General features: G+C 43.9%; 1 protein-coding gene across 6 annotated transcripts in view; it reads right to left on the minus strand.

Moving 5' to 3' along the window:
* The window catches only part of SUN1 (Sad1 and UNC84 domain containing 1), a 2,891,160-nt gene that overhangs the window by 792,296 nt on the left and 2,072,457 nt on the right, over positions 1-26,407 (minus strand). For all 6 annotated transcript variants that reach the window (XM_044089680.1, XM_044089681.1, XM_044089682.1 and 3 more), the window contains one exon: positions 4,279-4,420. In XM_044089680.1, coding sequence (XP_043945615.1) covers positions 4,279-4,420 — 142 coding nt within the window. The remainder of the gene's footprint in view (positions 1-4,278; positions 4,421-26,407) is intronic.

Genomic DNA, 26,407 nt, shown 5'->3' on the forward strand with positions numbered 1-26,407 from the left:
TCAAGCAAAGTCTGAGACATCTGTGATGACTGACTGCTTTGGAACCGGGAGGAATAAGGGGAGATCCAAATTTAGGGATATTTGCTGTCTCCATCAATTAATTTTTCTACTCATGAACTCCAGCACTTGGGTTTGAAAAGATTAGGGATATTGATGCTGGGACCAAAGAGACTTCAGCTACCACTGTACTTTTCTCAAGGACAATCTCGGCACGGTTACCATAAGAATCATAGATGACATGAGACCCAAAATCTTGAGGTATTCCTTCATGGTGACAGACGTCTGAGTGGAAACTATTAGAAAAAGATTTAAATATATCTATTTTTTCTTGTGGAAGAAAAGCTCTTTGAACTTGGGTGCCCAGTTGACATCCCAGGAACACATTCCTGTGTGAAGGTGCCAAAAAACGACTTTTGAATGTTCTCTTGGAATCCCAGCTTGTGTAAGAGATCACTCACCCAAGTGAGAGATTCCTGACACTTTGAGAAAGACTCTGCAAAGATAAGCAAGTCATTTAAATATGAAAAAAAAGAAAAGAAAAAGGACATCCTGCAGCCTGCAACAAGTTATAACAGGGGCCAGCCATAGTTTATACTACTGGTGCAGTGGATAACCCAAAGCATAAAGCAGAGAACTGAAAGGGATCCAGACACACAAACCTTAAGAAAGGAGTGAATTCTGAATGAAAAAAAAAAAAGAATGAGAAGATAAGCATCTTTTAAATAGTTACCACCAGCAAACATGAACAAGGAAGAAAACTGACATGATGGGAGCTGCTCCAATGGTGGTGTATAAGAGAAACAGCACCTTGAAGAACTGGCTTGAAAAACCTCAAAAGATTAATACCTCTATCAAGGGAATGACAAGCTGTGGAATATGTTTGGTTTGTAGTTTTGTTTATACAGGGAACAGTTCTAATATCAGAGGGAAAAGCTTCAGGATGCAACTGAGAGCAGATTGTGATAGTAGAGCCCCAGTATACATAGCCCTTTGTCAATAATGAGTGTTTTTACATAGGCAAAACTAAAAGAAAAATCCGTAAAACACTCTGTGAACATTTACAGGACATCAAGAAAGGTAAAACGACTAATGCTCTTAGTAGACACATACGTGAATATCCAGGGCACACTTAAGTTTTCACTGCTGAAACAGATTAGACCAGAGCCAAGAGGGAGACCATGGAAAATCCATTTGGAAATCAAAGATATACATTGGCAGTTGTACTGGAATGTGTGCAACTGGCCAGGTATTAATGAACAAGCCAGTACTGCACCAGTTTTAAAGTTGAAGTCCTTAAAATGATAAAGGAATTGTTTTCACAATTATTTTAAAGTATTCATATTGTTTGAAATAGTAAATATCTATGCATTTATTATCTGTTTAATATAATGTATATATTCGTTTGTATTTTACATTTTACTTGAATTTAATTAACTTAATATGAAACTTAAGTAAATTAAAGGAGAATGGTAGGTAACGGAATGACTGTAATATGTCATGTGACTAAGAGGGACTTTTAAATTAGCAGGGATACAAGGGTATTGTATCTGAAGAAGTCTTGAATTTGTTTAAGACGAAAGCGCTAGTTTTAACATTCATTATTTATAGTGTGATTTAGTAAATACAGTCCTGTTATCTTCAGTGCCAAGCATTTTTTGTTTCTTGTTTTTGGTCTGTCGTTCATTTATTTGATAGAGGAAGAAAAGGTAACAGATTGTGAAGTGACATTACTTTGAAGTTAGGCATTATCACAATCCAGTCTAAGAAGAAATATCAAGAACTGGTCTCCAAGCATCACCTTTCTTGGGCAATAAAAACATCTTTGAACAAATGAACAAAAACCTTTCCTAATTTGGGAAGGAGGAACTGGTTCAATCACTCCCGGAATAGCATACAATGATGGACAGGTGGAAATAAAGGAATCTGGTTTAGGGGATGAGGAAAAAAACCTCCAGTCAAGGAGGAATATCCTCTCACTGCCACCTATAAACTTGATAAATGATCTTCAGAACACATTTGAAACTGCCACTAAATAGAAAAACAGAAATTCATAATGGAAGACGGACTGCCAGTGTGTGTGTGTGGGGGGGGGACCAAAATCCCATAAATAGTTAATACTGATTAGTTGGACTATCCTTAGTTTTGGGGATCCCTGAATTCTTTCTGGAACACCCATGCAATTATACCAAAATTGGATGAGGGGTAGAGAATACCTTTGGAAGTTAGAAAAAGGAGGACAGAAAAATCTTAGAGCTTCCCAGGTTGAACTTACCCTTTCATCACATTTTTGATCACCTTTGCAGCAAAGGAATCATAAAATGAATAGTTATCCAAAAGTGAAAATAAAACTCATTTACATCCTTGTGGGAGGTTCTGAAAATGCAGCCAGACAAACCTCCTCAAAACAGTACCAGAGGGCATACTCTTGGAAGAATTATCAATCAAGTCATATACACAATGTAATGGCAGACCAAACATTACTCATACTTTCACAGCTAGTCAGAATAAACATCAACATGCAATTTAGACAATTCAAAATTCTGAGAATCAAAGTTGCAGAAGCATACACTAAAATGTTGTGCCCATCAATAATCTTCCAATCCTTATTAGAAAGAATAAGGATAGGAATTAACTGCATAGCAGTAGTAATACCTTGCGCTATAGCTGCTCTGTCACATTTGGGAAGAGTGTATAAAAACTTAAAGACTGACAAGCTTTGCATATTCTATCTGCATTTTTGCCTTTTTAAAGGCAGCAGGCTCACTACATAATAAAAAATACAGGCAGGGAGAGAGATTATCCAAAGCTGGCAGAACTGGAGGAAATGGTGAAGGCTCAGAAAAGTCCTGGAAATAGTCTCAAATAGTGAGGAACCCCAAAGAAATAATCAGAAACTAAACTCTCCTCAGAGTCTGAATCAGAAAACCAAGGAGAAAAACATGAATCTATTCCATCTTCCTATCCAGATTCACAATATCAAATCTCTGCAGAAAAAGGGGTATCCTTTTCTCTTTCTCCATAAAGCAATAAATAAGGACCAAACGCCTGAATAAAACCCTGACCCAAACACAGTAAACTACTCCTGTCAAAGGACATTTGAGGAGGAATACATACATGTTTAGTTGTCTTTCTTTTTGACATAAAATATGATCAAAAGTATCAGTTAAAAGTATATAAATGGCAGCAGTAGCTTCCCCAAGGATGGGCTCAACATTTCTGACAAAACAGAATCCTTCCTTGTTCCTTCTCCCAGGCCCAACGAGAGTGGCTCTCCCATGCACATTGAGGAGATCCCAGCAGCAGCAGAGGACTTGACAAAACCCGGTCCACAGTGGCTGTGGGTGCTACACACCTGAAGGAACCAAGATGAGGTACAACAAATGGCCACAGCAGAGTCACCCACCTGTGGATGAGGCAAATTGCTAGCTTGCTGTGGTAACAAAGGTTGTTTGCTTAATTTTTTATTTTTGAAGCTAGATGACTGACCAACCCTTGGGACTGGTACTTTGTTCCTTGGTCAAGATGAAAAAGGTGCCTTTTTCCCAAGGCAGCAAATCCTGATAAAAACTACAAGTCTCTTAAAGTTACTTTTTTGAAAGAAAAACAAAGTAAAGTGCAATTCTCACAAAAGTAAAATAAACAGAATTTTCCACAGAAAAATGGTTTTCAGTTACTTTACACAACTTTTAAACAGACAGGAAAAAAAGTGAGCTCCCATTTAAAAAGACGACAATCTCATTAAAACACAAAACTCCTACCTTTAAAGTAACTTTCCTGAAAAGGAAAGTGATAAACTAGCAACAATATTTAGAAAAATTGAAGTTTTTTTTCCCAAAGGGAACCTATCTGCCAAGCAGAGGAACAGTACAAGCTGTCAATCTTTGAAGGCCTCAGAGGGAGCATACTCTAACGGCACCAGTGATTCACAGGAGAGCTTGGTTCCCAAACTTGTTTTTAATCAGCTAAGCTTGAGCTAACTGACAATTTGGGTACATGGAAGGTGTCCTGAAGCTTTGGAAGCTGGTCAACTGCTACATCCTTGTTGGGATACAACTCATATAATTTAAGGTTACTGCAGCAGTGATCGGTATGAAGAACATCTGTTTTTCTCTATCACCACTCTGTATTCACTTAACTATAGACTGAAAAAAAAAGTTACAGGACAGACCTCTACATAAAAGTATAAACTATTATAATGACTTAGTCAACAATGTGAAAGAATAGGAAAAAATATATCAACATACTGTAGTACTACATCAGAGAGCTACAATCACTTACTGTTTCTTGTAGATTGTTCACTTTATCACAAGAAGACATTCGGCTTTGCATGGTCAGCACCTCCAATTTGATGGCATCAAGTTCTTGTTCCAATCGTTTGATTTCTGAAATAAGGTGCTGGCTCCTTTCATCACTACCACCACTTAAATTAAAAGATGAAAACCATATCACTATCAGAAGTTTAAGAAGCAGACACCCATTTTAGGACTTATCCACGCTCACCAAAATTCATCTTCTCACTTTTCAGCACCACCACTTCCTTCAGTTAACCTATATAGCAGGAAAACTGCAAGTTTTTGTGTTGATATCAATAAGAACATAGTAAGTCCATAGCAAACTATTGCAAAGCAGTTCCAAACAACCATTTTTTTTAAACAATTTCTCATTCTGTCATGTTACCAACATTTGCTTTACAGTCTAAATGAAAAATAAAGAAAATGTTTTTATGCTTTCTCAAATCAAAAGCATTACTCACAGGAAATATATGACTATAGTACATTGACCACTTAACCAAACTGGTTCCCCCCAATGAGCAGCACTAGGCCTAGTAGGGTCGTCTGCCTACAAACAGTTGTGCAACTTGCATAAGAATGTGAAATATTTTCTGCTTAAAAACCTCAGCTTTGGCCGGCTAAGAACTAGCTGTATTCAACTGGACGTATAAGAGAATTTAAGTACCTTTATCTGCACTTTGTTTTCAAAAAATACAGTATTTAAATTGATTTTAACTGTGTTACAGGAATATTAACTGAACTGGAAGTTAGTCAGTGTTTGCTGAATTTTATTATTTGCTAGTAATTACAGGAGTGGGGGTAGCCACATTCTTTGATTTCCTGTCCTTGCCTATTTAAGTGATACAGTGTGAAATATTTTCTTCTTAAAAACCTCAGCTTTGGCCGGCTAAGAAAGTACAGTTTTGTACCTACCATAAATGTAGATGTTAGAGTGCTAATACAGCTGCAGTCAGCAGAAGGGTTCTCCTGCAGTCAGGCGGGTCCTCGGTCGGCCGAATTCCAAAGTCTAGGTCCGGCGTCGGTTGTCGTCGCTTCTTCCCTGACGCCAGTGCGCTAGGGGTATAAAAGAACCAGCCGATGCCATTTTCTTCAGTTTTTCTTGCCCCAGATGTCAGGTGCCCCCCGAAGGAAGGCAATACATAAATTTGTGTAATAAAGCAATGCAATATAATCAAAATACAGTAGTTGCAAGCAAATACACCATAAAAGAATACCCCAATCAGGTAGTATGAGGAGGTGTTAGCCAATAGGCCTGTCCCAAGAGGGCAAGGAGGGAGGGAAACCTGGACTGCAGCTGTATTAGCACTCTAACATCTACATTTATGGTAGGTACAAAACTGTACTATGTTCATCGTACATACAGCTGCAGTCATAACAGATGGGTAGAATCCCAAAGCTAAGAAAGGGGTGGTAGGCACTAGGTGGAACTAGGAGGAGCCAGAATGCCCTGCAAGACTGCAGTGACAAAGCCTGCTCTAGTTTTGGAGTATAATGGTAGGTGGTAGTGCTTGGAGAAGGTATGCACAGAACTCCAAATGGCTGCTTCCAAAATATCTTTGGTAGGAACTCCTCTGAGGAAAGCTGCAGAGGTAGCTGTGGCCCTTGTGGAGTGAGATCTGATGCCTGCAGGTACAGTTTTACCATGAAAAGAGTAACAAAAGCGTATGCAGTGGGCTATCCATTTTGAGATTGTCTGTTTGGAAATTGGCTTCCCTTGAGCTCCTATAGCATAGGACACAAAGAGCTGTTCTGATTTTCTGAAAGGCTTTGTTCTGTCCAAATAATAACGCAGCTGTCTGTGGATGTCCAAGGAATGTAGTAGTCTCTCCCCTTTGTTTTGAGGATTAGGGTAAAAGGTAGGTAAGTGTATAGCCTGATTCAAAGCTACCCTGGATACCACCTTTGGCATAAAGGACGAGCTGGTTCGTAAGGAAACTCTGTCCTGTTGGAAGATGATAAAAGGCTGCACCAGTCATGAGGGCTTGTAGTTCCGATACCCTACGAGCTGAGGTGATGGCAAGAAGGAAAGCTGGTTTCCAGGACAAATATTGCAAATCTGTTGAGGCAGCTGGCTCAAAAGGAGGCAAGGTCAGCTTTTCAAGAATGAAATTGAGATCCCAAGCAGTTATTGGTTGTTTCCTTGGGGGTTTTATATTCTTTGCTCCTCTGAGGAACTGTCTTAAGAGGGGGTGAGAGAATAAAGGTGGATCAGTGTTGTATTCTGCAGAAATGGCTGAGGCATGGATTTTGATGGAGGAGAATGAAAGTCCACTGCTTAGCAGCTCAGCTAGATACTGTAATATTTGAGGTAAATTCAGTTTTCCAGGATTCTGGCCCTTTTTCTCATTCCAGGCACAAAACCGTTTCCATTTTGCGGAGTAAGCTTTTCTAGTAGACGGCCTTCAGGCCTCCAAAATGACATCCTGCACCTCCTTGGAGAGTAGGGTCTGTTGTGATGTTAAGGAATCTTCCATGCGGCCAGATTGAGTGTTTTCAGCTGACTGTGAAGAGTTTTGAAGCTGTGTTGAGTCAGAAGAGGAGGCATTAGAGGTAGGGTCCACGGAGGCGAATGCGTCAGGCTCCTCAGGAGTGGGTACCAGTGCTGTCTTGGCCAGTCTGGAGCAATGAGAATCATCTTTGGTCTGTCTGCTCTGGTTTTTAATAGAACTTTGGGCAGCAGAGGAAGAGGTGGAAAGGCATAAACTGTCATTGTTGTCCAACTGAAAGAGAGAGCGTCCACTCTCCAGGCCTGTGGATGGAAAGTCCTTGAGCAGAATTTTGTCAATTGGTGATTTTTGTGGGAGGCAAAGAGATCTATGTCTGGCCTTCCCCATGCTTGAATTATCTCTGTAAAAACTTGAGGATGCAACTTCCATTCGTGTGGATCTGTCATATTTCTGCTTAGGTTGTCTGCCAGCGTGGTTTCCTTGCCTGGCAAGTGCTGTGCTTGAAGTTCGATTTGTAATTCCAGGGTCATGTTCCAAAGTGACATGGCCAGCCTGCATAGGGGGTATGAATGGGTTCCTCCCTGTTTATGTACCACATTACTGTGGTGTTGTCTGTCCTTATCAATAGTTGACCTGGATGTAGAAGGTCTTTGAAAGCTATAATAGCATTTATTACTGCTAACATTTCCTTTTGATTGATGTGAAGGTGCTTTTCTTTTTGGGACCATTTGCCCTGAATGCACCGATCTGTCATGTGCTCCCCCCAGGCGTAGTCTGAGGCGTCTGTTGTGATGACTTGATTTGCTTGAGGCTTGCAGAATGGGAGACCTGTGTTTGTTTGGCATGCTTGAGCCCACCACAGAAATTCCTTTTGAAGACATGGAATTAGTGGTATTATTGTTTCCAAACTGTGGCTGTGTTGAGACCATAGGTTTTTCAGGTACCATTGAAGTTTCCTCATATGCAGCTTTGCACATGGGATTAGAAGGATGCAAGATGCCATGAATCCCAGAGCCTGCAGGATTTTCCTTGCAGTCAGCCTGGTGAAATTTGCTAGTTTTCTGAAGTATTGAGTTAGTTGCCCCTGCTTCTCTGGCGTGAGGTAGGCCATCTGGGTGTTTGTGTCCAAGTTGGCACCCAGGAAAATTATTTTCTGAGAGGGTATTAGCCGTGATTTCTTTTTGTTGACTGTGTATCCCAGAGAATTCAACAACATTATTACAAAAGCCAGATGTTTCAGAAGTATGTGCTTGCTGTCTGCTTGGATCAGGCAGTCATCCAAATATGGGTATATTTGTATCCCTTGAAGTCTGCAGTAGGCAATTACTGATGCCAGGCATTTTGTGAATACTCTGGGTGCAGTACAGAAGCCAAAGGGCAACGCAGAGAATTGATAATGGGATGAACCTGCAAGAAATCTGAGGTATCTTCTGCAATTTTGTCTGATTGGGACATGCAGGTGTATGCCTCCTTGAGGTCCAATGTTACCAGCAAAGACTCCTTGCCCAGCATGGGAAGAAGCTGCTGTAATGTGAGCATCTTGAATTTTGGTATGAGTAAAAATGTGTTTAGGATGGATAGGTCCAAAATAGGTCTCCAATCTTTTCCCTTCCTTGGTACCAGGAATAGTCTGGAATAAAAACCTTGACCTTGTTCGTGAGTAGGTACCTCTTGAATAGCTTTCATGTCCATGAGATCTGAAATTTGTCTTTGTGCCTCTGCCCTTTGATTGTGTGGCAGGTTTGGCATGCCTCTCATTTTTGGAAGGGTGTGAAAATGGAATTTGTAGCCTCTGTTTATAATGTCCAGGATCCATTTGTCTTTTGAGACAATATGCCAATTTTTTTGAAAATAATGCCAGTTTTCCGTCTAAGGGTGCTGCCATTTGAGCCTTGCTTGGCATGCAAAGGGGAAAGTCATTGGGCTTGCTTTCTGAATGGCTGCAAACTATCCTCACCACCTCTTTGTGTAGGAGCTTGCCATTGTCTGCCCCTAAACGATCCTTGAGATTGCCCTCTGCCCCTCGGGCGCCTGTATCTACCTCTTTGGGGTCTGTCCGTGGCTGGAAAGGACCAATTTTTGGAAGGCCAATTTCTACTGAAATGTGGAGGTTGTACCTGTAGAAAATCTTTCACTGTTTGCATTGATTTAGCCTTTTCCTCCATTTTCTTTAATACCTCTTCAAGTCTGGTTGTTCAGGTTGTGACATTTTGCTTCTCAACTGAGATAACAGAAACTGTTGGTACTTTAGCATATGGAACTGGCAGCTCAATGCCGTCATGGTTAAGGTGGCCGAGGTGTATACCTTTTTTCCCCACCTTTCTAAGGATCTGGAATCTCTCTCGGAAGGTAATGGGTTTTTAGCAGTGGAGGCCTTAATTCCCTTGGGGCCCTGTGAGATAGTTTCTGGGTCAGCCGCATGGCTTTTGTATAAAAATTGGTGTGAGTCAGGAACCCAGTAGTACCTGTCAGGCTCGACTGGGGCTGGAGGTAAAGAATCTGGGTTAAGGCAGGCCTCCGAGTACACATCATCTAGTATGTCTAAGACAGGAGGTATAGCCAGAGGCCTGTGCTGAGGTAGCAAGAGAAAATCCCTAAGCCTTTTCTTGGAATCTGAGTACTCTTGGCCTTCCCAGTGGAAGTGTTCCCTTAAGGTATGCAAGGTTTCCCCAAATGAGTAATCCTCTGGGGGGGAGACAGAGGGAATGGACTCCTCAGCATCAGAATCTTCAAAAGGGGAGTAAGAATTTTCCTGTTCATCAGAGTGCTCTGAAATAATGGAGGCCTGGTCAGAGGAGGGGGATTCTTCTTCCACTCTGGGCCTTTTGTCCAGGGGGGGGTGAGAACTCCTGATAAGAGTAATCAAATCCTCAGCCATTTTAAGCATCTGCTTTTTAAGCATGGGGCCTGGAGAATGGCCCTGTGGAGCTTGTCTCTTAGAATGCATGGCTGCTTTAGACTTAGTGAAAGCCTTGATAGAGAAAGAAGAGGAAGGTCTGAAGACACCTTGAGAGGAGGCAGACCTGTCTACACTTTGAGATTCACCACCAAGAGTGGCTTCGGTATCTGTAGTCGGAGTGTGGGCCGAGGAGCCTGCGACCTCGGGCACAGAAGACACTGCCAATGAAGTGTCGTCGGTAGGCAGGGGCTGCGTAGTCGCCTCGCTGAGAACTGGACCACCTGTAGTCTGCTTTGGCGTGGTGTCGGTAGAGGCCGCGGACCTCGTGTGACGGTCCTTAACTTTGCATTTTTTAGACAAAACTGGAGTCTGAGTATCCGACGACATAAAATAGTTACATTTTTTGCCAAAATAGTGCTGGGCGAACTCCGCCCGACGCTTAATGGTGCGTTTGTTGAATGTAGCACAAAAACAACAGACCGAGACGTCGTGGTCTGAGCCTAAGCAAGGAATGCAGAGGGAATGAAAATCCTTATGCGGGTATTTGCTTCCCACAAGAAATACAATTATTAACTTTGTCTGACATCGGTCTGAGGCAAGAAAAGTTTCCCCAATGGGGTACTTAGCTTTAAAGAAGACTTCGGTTGCAAAATTTTCGTAATTTCAGGAGCTGGCCGGCACTTGCAAACTGCTTCTGCTTCGGGCACCGTACGGCAAGAAAGACTGAAGAAAATGGCGTCGGCTGGTTCTTTTATACCCCCTGGCGCACTGACGTCAGGGAAGAAGCGACGACAACCGACGCCGGACCTAGACTTTGGAATTCAGCCGACCGAGGACCCGCCTGACGGCAGGAGAACCCTTCTGTTATGACTGCAGCTGTATGCACGATGAACATCTAGCTGTATTCAACTGGATGTATAAGAGAATTTAAGTACCTTTATCTGCACTTTTTTTTCCCAAAAAATACATTATTTAAATTGATTTTAACTGTGTTGCAAGAATATTAACTGAACTGGAAGTTAGTCAGTGTTTGCTGAATTTTATTATTTGCTAGTAATTACAGGTGTGGGGGTAGCCACATTCTTTGATTTCCTGTCCTTGCCTATTTAAGTGGTGCAGTGTGAAATATTTTCTGCTTAAAAACCTCAGCTTTGGCCGGCTAAGAACTAGCTGTATTCAACTGGACATATAAGAGAATTTAAGTACCTTTATCTGCACTTTTTTGCAAAAAATACAGTATTTAAATTGATTTTAAGTGTGTTGCAGGAATATTAACTGAACTGGAAGTTTTGACTCTGCTCTTCAGTTAGTCCCACACACCCTCCCTGTTTTTGTTTTGGTGTTAATCTTAGTGGCCTTGAAACTGCCCGCCCCTCTCGTAAATTTGTGTTTGGATACTCCTTCTGGGCCCATCTCATTTGCTCACTCAACTGAGTGCAGTGAGATCATATTCTGATTTCAGGCACTCCTACTGTGTACAAAGAGAGCATCTGGGAAACAGAAAAAAAAATGTAAGCTGGTTTCTTGCCTTTCCTGTTAAGTGGTATAGACTATTTGTAAGCTTCTGAGCCCCCAAGCCCTTCTGTGTTGGAGGGAAGCCTTCTAGCTTAGTTTTTTTTTTCTTATAACTAGCCAGTTTTCTAGTTTCAGCACTCAAATCTGTTTCTTTGATCTCAGCACTTGTTCAGAAAAAAAAAAATTTCATCTGCTTTTACTGTACTTGTGTTTCTACCTACTTTATTTTACTTTTGCATCATCTTAAAAGTACTCAATTGTATTTATTACTGCTTGGTGTAACTCATTCTAAGCCTTTTGGTTTAAACACTTGGGCATCGGACGAGTTGTTTTGCACTGAGGGTTTGTGGTCTGCACTGTAGTGGCAGAACAGGTAGCTTACATCCTTCTAGGTTGGGAACTGCTGATTAAGGGCTCAATGTCTGTTATACTAAAAGTGTATTAATTCTGGTTTAAGCACTTGGGCTTTCAGGCCAGTTATTTTACATTAAGAGGGTTCGTGGTCTGCACTCTTGTGGGAGGAGAGGCTGGACTCTGCCCTTCTGAGCTGGGAATTTCTGGTTAAAGGCTTATAGTACATGCATATCTGAACTGCTTCTTAATGAAGTTGGTGCGCCTTGTTTGCTGTGGCATAGACTGGATTCGGGCCTGCTGGATCTAGCTTTGTTTGTGTAACTTGAGCACTAATCCAGGCATTCTCTAAAGTATTCAATTGTATTTATTACTGCTTGGTAGTAACTTGATTAAAGTGTAGCTATCATTCTAAGTCATTTGGATTAAGCACTTGGGCTTCAGACTAGTTGTTTTACATTAGGAAGGTTTGTGGCATGCACTGTGGTGGCAGGACAGGTAGCTTTCATCCTTCTAAGCTGGGAACTGCTGATTGAGAGCCCAGTGTCTGTTATTCTTAAAGTGTTTAAGCACTTGGGCTTCAGGCCAGTTATTTTACATTAAGAAGGTTCATGGTCTGCACTCTTGTGGGAGAAGAGGCTGGACTCTGCCCTTCTGAGCTGGGAATTTCTTGTTAAAGGTTTATAGTGCCTGAATATTTGAATTGTATCTTACTGAAATTGGTACACCTTGTTTGCTGTAGCATAGACTAGATCCAGGCCTGCTGAATCTAGCTTTGTTTATATGCTTGTTTTTTGTTTGCTTGTTATTTCCCTGGAACGCTAATTCCACCTAATACGCGGCTTCTCAGCGCTTCTGTGGATCACTAGTGATATCTGCATTGCTTACTGTACTTATTTCCTTGTTTCACTTGAAAGAAAGTTACTGTTTGTCGTTTTTGCATATAAGTTACCTGTAACACATTGCACTTAAGTTACCTGGCACTTGCTTACTAAAGCAATTATAAAAGTCAGCACTAAAAATTAAAAGCACTACACCCTCACTCCCCACTGGCCCTTGTTTTCAATTATAAAGGAATTCCCAATATTATTCTAGCATGTCCAAAGGTCAGTTGTCAATCTCCTCTCTGGTCCAGCTGGTGAATCTCGGAATCTTGAGGCAATGTTACAACTGCCTCATGTACACAGACAACCCTCTCCTCCTCCCAACAAATTCCAACACATGTGAGAGATGCAACCATATAGCCAAAGTGGAGGCTAAGCTCTCTCAACTCAGTACTGGCATAACCAGTCAGGAGAAGGAAACCACACTCACTACAATTCCAGTCTCACATAGACCTACCATGACAGCAAACCAAACACAATCACACAAAAACATACTCGGAGGCTCTAAATAAAGATCTGCCTAAGCAGCAGAGACCTCCAAAGCAGACACCCAAGCAACCGCTACCCCAAAACAAAACACGTGCAACACATATCTCACAAAGCCAGTGTGCCGAACAGTCACAGCCCTTAAGACTAAACAACACACCTGATACACTTGTAATAGGTGACTCTATCGTCAGGCACACGGACGTCCCGCTCACCAGGCTGAACAAGGAGAGGGTCACGATGAGCAGCCTGTCGGGTGCCAGGATCCGCCACATAACACAAGCACTCAGGTCCACTCCAAGGCAAGTACAAATATGACTCAGTCATTGTCCATGCTGGTGTGAATGACCTGAGACGTACCTCCCTGGACTACATGAAAAGAGACAGAGGAGCTCTCTGAGCATGTAGCCCAGGGCGGTATGACCCTGACCTTGAGTAGCATCTTACTCTCACCAAGAATGATGCCACAATATGAAGACAAGATGATCAATTTCAACAATTGGCTTAAGTACTGGTGTCATTCAAAGGGGATCTAATGCCTGTCAGCTTGGGATGATATGCTCGACAAGCCACGATGCTTCACTAGGGACGGCTTGCACCTGTCACCCCTGGGCTTTCGGATATTGGCAAAGGCTTTGCTACCCCCATACTGCCTTTTTTAGGCAAAGCTCAAAAGACAAACCCACCTCCATAGGTATCACAAGGGATAAGAAACTAAGAGTAATGCTACTCAATGCCAGAAGTCTAAACCTCAAGATGCACGCACTCGAAACTCTCCTTAGCATGGAGAACATCGATATCTGTGCAGTAACAGAAACCTGGTTCAGGGCTCCCGAGAGCACCCCAGCACTACCAGGTTATACCTCATACCATGCTTTTCGACCCCAAAACTTGGACCGAACCACAAAAGGAGGGGGAGTATCGATATTCATCAAAGATACCCACACCTCCAGGTTGGTGGCAAAGCACGAAGCATCAGAGACTATCCATGTGCAACTAACAGTGGGTAAAACTGCCTTCCAGTTTATAGCCTGCTACAGACCACCCTCCCAAACCCAGGAACCCCACTCGGCCTTCCTGAGAACACTGGAAAATATGAAGGTGTCTCTAAACACCATTATATTGGGCGACTTCAACTACCCAAACATAGACTGGGAGCATTACTCTAGCTCCAACACCCTAGCCCAAAGGTTCCTAGAATTTATAAACTCAAATGCTATGGAACAACTTGTTACCACTCCCACAAGAGGGGAAAACATAGTGGACCTGATCATCACCAACATGGGGTCTCTATGCTCCAGACCAGAAGTGTATCCCTCACTGGTAAGATCAGACCATAAACTAATCTCACTGGATATTCACATCCCGACCCCACTCCCTGCCCAGAAAACCACAGTGAAAAACTTCTCTAAAGCAAATTTCACACTCCTCAAAACAGAGGTGGAATCCTTCAAAGCCCCCGGGCCTGTGGAAAATACGGCCCAGACCGCAGAATCCTTTATAAACGCATTCTATGAACACCTTCAGGAATGCATGGATCATGCGATCCCAAATAAAACCAAGACCCAATCCTCCAAAGGCAGACGCCCTGTCTGGTGGACCCCAGCCATAAACAAACTATACAATAGAAGGAGGAAGCTACTAAATGATAGAGCAAAATCCCAAAAAGGGAAGGCATCACTGATCAGTATTGGCAAAAAACTACGGGCACTCATAAAATTGTCTAAGGCCAGCTTCGAGAGAAAAATTGCACAGGACACTAAGGATAATCACAAGGCTTTCTTTAGTTATGTTAGGAACCTGGGTGGTAATTCCCAGATATGCTCAGAATTAGTCCAACATGACAAAAAATACACCGAACCCACAGACAATGCCAACATCCTAGCTGGCAGGTTCAGCGCAAACTACTCCCCCCCCCCACCAAAAGGGCAAATATCTATCCCAGCAGAGTGCTGCCCCCCTGACATCTCAGATGCTCAGGTAAGAGCTGCCCTCTCCAAAGCAAAAAACACTGCATCAATGGGACCAGACGGTGTCCAGGGCTGATTCCTACATGAACTCCAAGAAGAGCTAACCCCAAACATAAAATTAGAAGTTATGTACCTACCATAACGTTCCATGTTAGTTGTCTTCTCTCGCCTTCTTTCTTGCTGGATGGGTTCGGAGCCGATCCTCGGCTCCGACTCGGCACTTGCTAAGCTCGAGAGCTAATTTTACCAGCTCGAGGCAACCCTATATCCCATGATGCAAGGCGGAGATTACTCAGATCTCGTTTGGTAGCTAAAGAAATAGCAGTATTTTCTTCCAACTTAAGAGGAGGAAGAAAATAAGGATACTAAATAACATCATAACCCTCTAGAAAGGATCAACATAATCTAGTGACACTAGGAGTTGAACAGCTAGAAAAAGGTAATAACCTCTTAATAGAAGATGTATAATCTTCCGGTCTGACCAGGCTAGGGGATGGAGGCGGACGCAAGAAAGAAGGCGAGAAGACAACTAACATGGAACGTTATGGTAGGTACATAACTTCTAAATGTTAAGTTGTCAATCTCGCCTTCATTCTTGCTGGATGGGACCGCGTCCCTAGCATCTCTATCCTGGGTGGCTCAATGGAACAGACTCTTGAGAACGGTGGAACCAAAATTTGCTCCGTCTCTGGAGACCAAATCTAATTTGTAATGTGAAACAAAGGTATGAGGAGAGGCCCATGTGGCTGCTGCACAAATAGTGTCTATTGGAAGTCTAGCTTGAAAAGCTGTGGATGTAGCTAGAGCTCTGGTAGAATGGGCTTTTGGGTTAGAAACCAACTCTTTGCCTCTGAGCTGATAAATGTAAGTGATCACAGAAGACAGCCAACCTAGATAAAGTTACCTTAGAAACTGGAAGGCCTTTCCTGTTCTCTGCATAGGATAGAAATAGTTGATCAGATTTCCTAAACAATTTTTGTCTTATCCAGATAATATCTGAGCTGGCGGTGAACATCGAGATAATGTAACTTTAGTTCAGCTCTATCAGAATAATTTGGGAAAAATACTGGGAGATCAATGGACTGATTTAGGTTAGTCTGTGATGCCACCTTTGGTAAGAAAGACGGATTAGTTCTTAGGGATACCCTGTCTTTGTGGAATATTAGATAGGGAGGGCGAACATAGAGAGCATGAAGCTCAGATACTCTCCTGGCAGATGCAATGGCAACTATAAAAAGTGTCTTCCAAGAAAGCAATTTCAAAAAACAGGCAGCTGCAGGTTCGAACGGGGGAAGAATCAAGGATGTTAAAATTAAATTTAGATCCCACTGTGGTGGGGGGTCTCTAATTGGAGGTTTCAATAAAAAGATACCTCGAAGGAATGCCTTGCAAAGTTTATGTGACAATGTTGTGGTCCAAAAAACCTATATGAAAATTTGAAATGGCTGCCAGTTGAACTTTCACTGTGGAAGAAGAGGATCCTGAATTAAAAATGTCAGCTAGGAAGTCCAATACCGAATGAATTGGAGCAGTATAGGGGTCTACGTTCCTAGCTTTTGCCCAGAAAGAGAAACGTCGCCATTTACTAGTGTAGATCTTTCTGGTAGAAGATTTTAGGGAAGCTACTATGGTATCCCGTACAGGATTAGAAATCATAGGAAGCCTGGCTAAGGATGGAAGTGGAGCAACCAAGCAGTGAGGTTGAGAGAAAGTATGGATTGGTGCAGTTGACCAGACTAGTGGGTCAGAAGATCTGGAACCGGGTCCAGATGCCATGGCTGTACCAAGAGGTAATGATGTAGGAACGGAAACCATATCTGTTGAGGCCAATAAGGGGCAATGAGAATCAACTTGGCTCTCAAGGCGGTTGCTTTCAGAATTAGCTGAGGTATCAGCGGAAAAGGAGGAAAAGCATAAAGAAGTCCCCGGGGCCAATCTTGGGTTAGAGCGTCTCTGGGGGGATGGCCTGGAAGGGGGGAAGAGAGAGAAGAAGTCTGGGCATTTGCTGTTTTGAGGTGTAGCGAAAAGGTCGCAGCAAGGAAGGCCCCACTTCTGAAAAATCTCTTCCGTCACTGACTGTTTGAGAGACCACTCGTGAGGCATGAGAATAGCTCTGCTCAATCTGTCCGCTATGATGTTGGATTTCCCAGGGATGTGCATTGCTATCAGAAACCAGTGAGAAGAGATTGCCCATTGCCAAAGTCTGAGAGCCTCTCGACACAGTGGATAGGACTTGGTTCCGCCCTGTTTGTTTATATACCACACTACGGACATATTGTCTGTTTGGACTGCAATAGTTCCCAGGGGAAGAGAGTCGTTGAGGGCTTGCAATGTTAAAAGCACTGCTCTCATCTCCAGAACATTTATGTGCAGATGGTACTCGAAAGGTTGCCAAGTGCCATGGACCATTCTGCCCTGATAATGCCCCCCCCACCCAATCAGGGAGGCGTCCGATGTAACCGTGGCAACTGGGGCAAGAGGAACAAATGGTCTGCCTTGATGGATTTGAGGGGACGATATCCACCAAGTCAGATGTCTTTTGCAAGTTGGAGTTACTATGATCTCGTGAAGCATGGGAAGTTGTTGAAAAGACCATTGGGTGAATAGCATCCATTGTAGAAGCCGCATGTAAAAGCGGGCGAGGGGAAGAAGTGTTATGGCGGCCCCCATAAGACCCAGTACTTTCAGAGCAAATCTGGCCTGAATTTTGTTGCTGAATAGAATCACTTGGACGTGTCTTTGAATGTCCAAGATCCTTTGGTCTGTCAACCTTGCTGAAAGTTGAACGGTGTCCGATCTTGCGCCTATAAAAGTAATATACTGACAGGGTGCAAGGCAGATTTTTCGAAATTTATAGAAATTCCTAGCCCTCTGCAAGTGTGAATGGTATAATTTCTGGCTTGGAGAAGCTGATGCCTGGTGGTGGCAGTGAGGAGTCAGTCGTCTAGATATGGAAACACCTGGAATCCTTGACGTCTCAGGTGAGCCGTAACCACTGCCATGCATTTGGTGAACACTCTGGGGGCTGTAGTGAGTCCAAAGGGCAGGGCTCTGAATTGGAAGTGACTGGTCCCCAGCCGAAAGCGGAGAAATCTTCTGGAGCGTCTGTGAATTTTTATGTGATAGTACGCATCCTGAAGATCTATCGAGCACATCCAATTGTCCTTGCCCAGAAACGGCAGAATTGACTGAAGCGTGACCATCCGGAATCTTGATTTCTTTACAAACTTGTTGAGTTTGCTCAGATCTAATATTGATCTCCAGTCCCCTGTCTTTTTTGGAACTAAAAAGAACCTTGAGTAGATTCTGGATCCTATTTGGTCCGCTGGGACTGGCTTGATGGCTCTTTTTACTAGCAGTTTTGATATTTCTAGTACTGCTAGTTCCCTTAGACCGGGTGGAACGTCTGGAAGGGTTCCCTTTTGTTGAATTGGGGTTTGAATAAAGGGAATTTTGTAACCCTTGGATATAATTGACTGTACCCATTTGTCTTGAGAAAGGGAAAGCCAGGCTATTGGGTACAGCGATAATTTTCCCCCGACTGCCTCCGAAGGCGGACAATCGGGCAACATCTCAGGGATGCTGGAAGGGTTTGTCAGAAAGAGGCTCTCTGCTACCCTGATTCTGCGGACCACCTCTGCCCCTAGGGCAGCATCTATTATTGTTACCCCGTCTGCCTCTGGGGGTAAACTGACTTCATGCGTCAGGCGTGACTCCTTGAGATTTGCGGAACCACATTTTCCCTCCCTTCTGTCCTTTGGGGTAAGGTCTAGAAGGGGTGGAGAAACTGACTCCTACGGCAGAAAGAGTCTTGCCATCTTGTTCGCATCTAGTCAAGGTGTCTTTCACTTGAGGACCGAACAAGGTCGAGCCATCAAAGGGGGAGTTTGTGAAACACGCCTTGAAGGGGTCTGCAAAATTACAAAGCCGCATCCAGGACTGACGCCTTAAAGCCACTCCTGTGCCTGCGTCCCTACTCGCTCCATCGGCTGCATAAGAAATGAGCCACATGGAGGAGTTAGCAATGGAGTTAAGGATTCCTAGCTGTGAGCTAATCTTATCCTGAGACCCAGCAGCTGATGGATCCCGTAAAACTTCTCCCAACTCTTTAAGAACATCTCTTTGAAGGTGGGTGAAGTGGCATAAGTAGTTCAGCGATCTCATGGCAAAAGTCGCTGAAGAAAAATCCACTGCATACCTGTCCATAGTCCTAGAATCCTTGTTAGGAGGATGGACAGGTACTGAAGGATCAGCTAATTCCTTCTTGGTGGCAGCAGCCACCACCATGGCATCAACTGGGACACCCTTTGTTAAATATTGTCTATCTTGTGGGGCAGTAATAAATTTTGAAGGTCTCCTAGGGATAGGTTCCACAATCTGGAGCCATCCACGCCTTCCGAGCCACTACCTCCATGAGAGGGTCGAAAGGCGGAGACACCCAGGAGGTGGAGGGTCGAGATCAGAATGCCTCCAGGTATACTGACTCGTCCTCGGAGGGATTAAGGGAGGGCCAGTTCCCCCTCTGTTTAAGGATTTCAAGGATGTCTGAAAATGAGACATCCTCAGAGGAGGACCTTGGGGATCCCTCCGACTCATCCAAGTCAGTATCTGATGTAGTAGACTCAGGGGTGTCTAAATGTTTCCTCTTACATGTCCTCTTACGCGAGGGTTCTCCTGACGGATCAGGAGAAGCCTTGGAAGAGGAAGATATTCCCAATGGGGAAACCTGAGGCATTGGATCTCTGGGTCTGGGAGCAAGAGAGTGGGAAGAGACGTCAGCAGGCACTGTAGTGGGAGGAGCTGATGGAACTGTCCATTGACTAAGCCCAGGGGCTAGTACACTCAGCATCACCTCGAAGGCTCCCCCGTCAGAGAGACCAGAAAGTTCCTGCTCCGAAGAGATAGGAACCCCAGGCCTCACCGAGAGGGAAGGCTCCGAGGCAGATGGAGCCGAGCTCACCAACGCCAAAGCTCCGAGAGGGAGAACGGGGTCGGACAAGGGTCCGATGCCACTCGCCCCCTCGGAGCCGACGAGAGAGACCAGACGCCCAGATCCCTCCAATGAAGGTCTCAAGGAGGAAATCGGAGCCGAGGACGACAGAGCTGAAAGGGGTGGTATCGGCTCCGAAGTCACAACGGTACCGGTTCCGAGGAGCTCCGGCTCTGAGCTCTGTAAGAGAGTCGAAGGAGGAATGTTCGGTGGATGTGATATAGCTACCGTCTGTTGAGATGGGCTATGAAGTATTTGGGCCAATGCCTGAGACTTTAATAGTCTACTCACCACTCTCTCAAGGTCGTGATCAGATAGCCTGGATGACCGAGAAGATCGGCTCCGATGCCTCCGCTCCGAGAGCAAGGGTGATCTTGGAGCCGAATGTATAGATTCCACTGAAGGGGATCGAGATCTCTCTTTTGAGATCAATGGAGCCATCGGAGCCGAAGATACGTCGGCTCCAGCCGGAGCCGACACTGAGTGTCTGGATTTGACAGTATCGGCGCCGGATGGAGCCGATACTGAGACTGGTATGGAAAGATCGGCTCCGGCCGGAGCCGATCTCGAGCCTGGTGAGGAAGAACCTGAAGCCGACGGCTTGGAAGCCTGAGCAGAAGGCTTAACAGGTTTCAAGGGCTTCCCCAGCGCCGACTTATTCGGGGAGATCTCGGGCCCCTTAATATGAGCCCCTTAATATGAGCTTATTTTTTCGTTCCTGCAGAACTCTTGGGCTGAAAGCATGACAGATAGCACAAGAGTCCTGCAGGTGCGAAGGTCCCAGGCAATAAACACAAGAAGTGTGACCACCTGTCAGAGACATCTTCTAACAGCACGAGTCACACTTCTTGAAGCCTGAGACCTTAGTGTCCTTCGACATAACTGTGTCGATCAAACACCAGTAACACACTCACACACAAAAACACTCAGTCCAACAAATTAAATTAAATTAAACATGGATAACACACAGTCACACACAAACAATCCCTGACAGGAAAAAATTTAGGGAGGGGAAGGCCTAAGGCCTAACTAGGGACAAGGGAATATTTACTCAAAAAGAAGGGAACACTGACGGGAATAGGGCTAAAGTAAGTCGATAATTAACAAAATACAATATATATATATATATATATATATATATATATATATATAAAGTTAAAGGGGGGTAGACGAAAAGTCTCTAAAAAGTTCACTTACCTAGAGCTGGTAAAAGAAGGCACCTCGTTAGCGAAGCGGCAAACGAGATCTGAGTAATCTCCGCCTTGCATCATGGGATATAGGGTTGCCTCGAGCTGGTAAAATTAGCTCTCGAGCTTAGCAAGTGCCGAGTCGGAGCCGAGGATCGGCTCCGAACCCATCCAGCAAGAATGAAGGCGAGATTGACAACTTAACATCTACTGTTCAATCTCAGCCTTACTACAGGATATGTGTCCAAAGAGTGGCATACAGCAACAGTGGTCCCTCTCCATAAAGGTGGTGCCTCAACGGATCCTGGAAACTATCGCCCCATAAGCCTGACTAGCTTGGTCTGCAAAGCTATGGAAAGGATCATCATGGACCTCATAAATAAAGATATTGGGGACTTACAGACACTGGATCCTACCCAGTTCGGCTTTGTTAAGGGCAGATCCTGCCTCTTAAACCTGGTTGATTTTTTTGAAACAGACACCAAGGCCATTTACGAGGGGAAGGTGGTCCACACAGCCTACCTGGACCTCGCAAAAGCCTTCGATACAATACCCCACTCGGGCATTATAGATAAGCTCACCAGCTTAAATATAAACCCCTATGTCACTAGATGGATTGCAAACTGGCTCAAGGACAGAGCCACCCACATGGTTAGAATTGCTGGAGCGATGTCAGACTCCAAACCAGTTACAAGTGGTGTCCCACAAGGCTCAGTCCTGGGACTTCTCTTGTTCGGTATATATTTCTCGGAGGTACAGGCCAACACAGAAGGACTGTGGCTGACCAAGTTCGCAGATGACTGCAAACTGGACGCCATAATCGACACTCCAGCCAACACAAGCATCCTCCAAAAGGGCCTCATAAAAACAGACAACTGGTGCCAGAGCCATGGCCTCAAGCTAAATGCCAAAAAGTGTACAGTCATCCCCTTTGGCAAAAACAAAGTGCCCACAAATTACCACATAGGTGATAATCCATTAAGTACAGAAGAAATAATTAGGGACCTGGGGACCCAAGTTGATAGCAATCTCTCATTTGACAACCACGTGGCCAAAGTGGTTAGAAAAACATTTTATATAGCCCACCTAATCATGAAGGGATTCGCATCTAGATCAGGGGAGGTCATCGTGCCTCTTTACTCATCCCTCATCAGGCCCATAATTGAGAACAATGCCCCTTTTGGGATGTACCTTACCAGACACCTGCAGCAACTGGAAAGACCCCAAAAGTACCTCACCAAGAGGATCAAAGGGCTCAAACAGATGCCATATGCTGCCCGGTTAAAGAAACTCCAGCTCTACTCAGTGGCATACCGCCTCTTCAGAGGCGATCTGTGCCTGATGTATAAAGCCATGTCCAACCCGGAATTAATGGACATGCTGCAGCTCAGAAAATCCAAATCCCATCGAGCTACGCACTCGAGAGACTTGAACCTCAGCACTGAAATAAATAGGACATGCTGGAGGGACAGATTCATAACCCAGAGGCTCCCTTCACTCTGGAATAAAATCCCAGTCCAGGTTAGGCAGTGTCCCTCATTGACTCTCTTCAAGAGGAATCTTGATGAGTGGATGGGAGATCGTAGGTTTACCCCGGGTATCACTTCTGTGTCACTGTTAGACAGAGGCACAGTATACTAACCTCGAAAAAGGGCATAGCAAAATAAATTTAAAATGGGTGGCGAAAGCCAAACACATTCTGGCTAGGCTTATAAATGCCCTAGGGCAGATAGCCTAGTATGAACCTATGAAATCCAAAACACTACTTTGCACATTTTAAAAAAGAAATGTCTAGTTTAAAAGTAATTTCACTCTGCCCAAAACAACAGTCTGACATGCTTACACAAATGACAATGATTAATCAAATATGGGGGAGGGGGGATTGCAATAACATGTTAAGAGTATGGCATGACAAAAGCTTCTGTACTAGCGGAAATACTGAAATTACAAATGTCAAAACATTAAAATCAGATAAAGAAACGCCAATAATGTTCAAAAGAAAATGTTAAAAGGTTGCCTTGTTCAAAACAATTGAAGTACAAAAACACTTGACTAGCTGTGGTTACAAACAGAAAAGTGAAGGGACGAACAGTAAAACAGGCTGACAAGCAGGAAAGATAAAAGTAGCAAATGTTCAAGTGAGCAAAAGAGATTAAGAAGTGAAGCAAGGAGGCTTACTAAAATACACAACAGAAAAAAAGGAAGGGTTAGAACAGGCCAGGCTGAACAAAAATGGAAGGTCAAAGACTATGAAAAAGGAGAGATACTAAAGGAGTAATTTGCTTTCTGATTGACAGGTGGGGAAGAACAGGGTGGACAGGAAGCTAGTTGTCCATAAGTAGGGTTAAAGCACAAGGACCAGACAGACTGGCACCCTTAGTCTTCTGAACTCTGGCCAGTGTGCTAGCTGAGCTCTTGACAGAGATCTTTCAACAGTTGCTGTACAAGTTCTAGAGAAATGTAGAAATGATTTTGTAAAAGGAGAGCAGAGAGAAAAATCCAGGGAACTACCAACCAATTTAAACAGTAGGACAGGGAAAGTTATGGACAGAATCTTGGGGAAATAGAGGTCAGCAGCATTTTTAGAAGACAGTAGTCTCCAGGACAGAAACATAGGTCCAACATTAGGTTTTGAAAAAAAGGAGCTGTCAATTAAACCTGGGCTACAGGTGACCTTGAAGGGGAGACTGGTACACACAGTCTACCTGGTCTTCAGCAATGTCTGTCTCTGCCTCACACAGGAGGCTGACAAGGATACTGCAGGGCTGAATTTTCACTTGGGTAGAGAGCAAATTCTGGAGGTGTATAAGAGGTAACTAGGAACATGTTTTTGGGAGTGTAATAGGCTAGCAGATTTTAAAAATTCCCAACAGAATACTCTGAAATATTGGAGGAGGAAATGGCTGTAACTAAGAAAATTATTCTTTTGAGATGGGAGTCTATTTGAATTGACTATAAATAAGGCCTTATTAATTTTAATTCTACTTGCTCCCAAGAAAAACAACTACTGTAATTAAAGTGCTGAATATAGAAAGACATACAAGAACTGGAAATGGGATTTCCAGAAAAGAGAAGGAGGAGCAAATTACATAGAAATAAACTGAATTTGTGGGAACAATAAATGCAAAATAATTTTCAGGAGGAGTGAGGTTTAAGGGAAGGCAGGAAATGAGCAAGTTATGTAATGATTGACTAAATGAGACTTGCTATAAAGAACACGCACACACACATTATTTATATATATATATATATATATATATATATATATATATATGTATGTATATATAAAATGCATGCAAATAAAAGCTGTAAATATGGTTTGTTTTCTTTTAATATGTATGACAATGTGTGTGGCGCATATACCCAAGTCTTAAGTGATAAATCTTGTGTAATCCAATCTCACCTTCATTTTTACGTATGGGTTCAGAGCCGATCCTCAGCTCCGACTCAGCTGATTTGTAAGTTAAGACTTCTGGTTGGCTCGTGGCTAAGCAGGTATCCCATAGTGCACCAGTGCAAACCCCAGATCTCGTTTGCCGGAATTACGAGTTTGGTTGTGCTTCTCTTGGCTCTGGCTAAGTGTTAACTTTTTTCTTGCTTACATTGTTTAAAATCTTGTTCAAAGTTATATTAGTGTAGTACAATTGTTGTTGCATTAGTATTTGTTAGTGTAGGTTACTAATTCTTAGCTAATTAACTCCTTTGCCCCCTTTGGTGCAAGCGTTGGCCTTGGGCCTATTAATGTGATTTGTGGTATCCTGTACACCAGTTTCATACTTACTGTTAGTGCGGATAGCTTGATACTGGATAACGCTAGCGTTTTTTTCCAGTCTACAGTTTTGTAGAGCAGTTTGGTTTATGGCGGTTACCCGCTGGTGTTGATTATTATGGTGGTGGAGTTTGTTGTTAGAAAATCCAGTTTCAGCTTCCTCTGTTAATTTTTAGCAGATTCAGGGTTTTCTGTGTGAAAGGGTTTTCTGTGTGTGTGTGAATTTTCGCTGGTCTGTTTAAGTTAGAAGACCTAGCTGTTCCTTTCATTTCTGGACTAGGCCATTTTTGTTAGAGGACCTAGTCTTCGTGGTGTTTCTTCCTCCTTCAGGGCTAGGCCCGTTTAAGTTAGAAGACCTAGTCCTCCCTTTTACTTCTCTTCTCCTTTCATCTGTGTGTATGTCTAGAGAGATTAAGGAGCACAAGCCTTCGGGCTTCAGGAAATGCATGAAGTGCTCCCAAAAAATGTCACTGACGGATGGTCATGGTCTGTGTGTCTATTGCTTAGGGGCCATCCATTTGTAAGAGACTTGCATGTTTTGTCATGCCTTCTCCCCTAGAGTGCCACAGAAGAGAAGAAACAAGCTAATTCTAAAGGGTCTTTTAAAGCCTTCCTTTGAGGAAGCCTTGTCTAGCTCTTCCTCTTCTTCCAAGTCCACTAAATCTGCTAAGTCTAAGTCTTCGAAAAGACCTTTTCTGGCACCAGCTGGTGTCTCGGAGCTGCCAAGTGGCAAAACTCTGCCTCATCGGCTCCACTGCCTTTGGAGCTGACTGAGAGCAACATTGTGGTGACAGGGTTGGATCCTAGTTTGTCAGAGCCGACCACTGAATTTATGGGACCTGCTATTCCTCTAAGATCAAGATCCCCGACTATGTCCTCCAGGTTTTCCAGGAGCCTTTCAGATGAAGATGTGGAGAGGGTGGTCCTGAGACTGCTGAAGTTGTCTGCTCTATCTAAATTGCTGTCTGTTCCAGAGACTATGAAACCTGTTATACCCTTGATTATTATTCCACCTCCGAGCCAAGCTGGTTTGTCAGAGGGCTTGGTGCCATTGGTGGAACCCTCGGCTCCAGCTCCGCTTGCTTCGGAGTCAAGCTCTGCTCTGACACTTTCGTGTGTCATCCGTTGTGTCCAGGGGCCGAAGCTGTCTGGTCGGTGCCGACAGAGAAGGTTGGAATCGGTCTTCTTCAAGTTCCCAGTCTCCCTCTCGGTGCTTTGGCTAGGGCGAGTTCGGGCCCTGCGTCTATCTCAAAGCTGATAGCTCTGGTGCCGATGGCATCCTCGGTCTCTTCAGAAAAGGAGAGTTCCTCGGAGCCAGAGAGGTCGGCATTCGAGACGATGAGGAGCGTACTGTCCAAGTCACCAGTTGCCACTAAGGGTACCAGCACTCTCCCTCCTATTCCACCCACTTTGGTCTCAGCCCCTACTCTCTCCAGGGACAGCAGAGAACCTCAGCCTCAGGAGCCACCAGCTGGTGGCCCCTACTCTTACCTGACCTCCCCAGAATGCCCTCCTGAGGAGCCCCCCAGGAAGAAAACATGCAAGAGGAAGCATGTCGACTCCCAGGATGAGTCTTTGACATCTGACACTGACCTCGAGGAGTCAGAAGGGCCCCCC

This window comes from Protopterus annectens, chromosome 12.part0, assembly GCF_019279795.1.
Source record: "Protopterus annectens isolate FY-2018-M chromosome 12.part0, PAN1.0, whole genome shotgun sequence".
NCBI classification, from domain to species: domain Eukaryota; kingdom Metazoa; phylum Chordata; order Ceratodontiformes; family Protopteridae; genus Protopterus; species Protopterus annectens.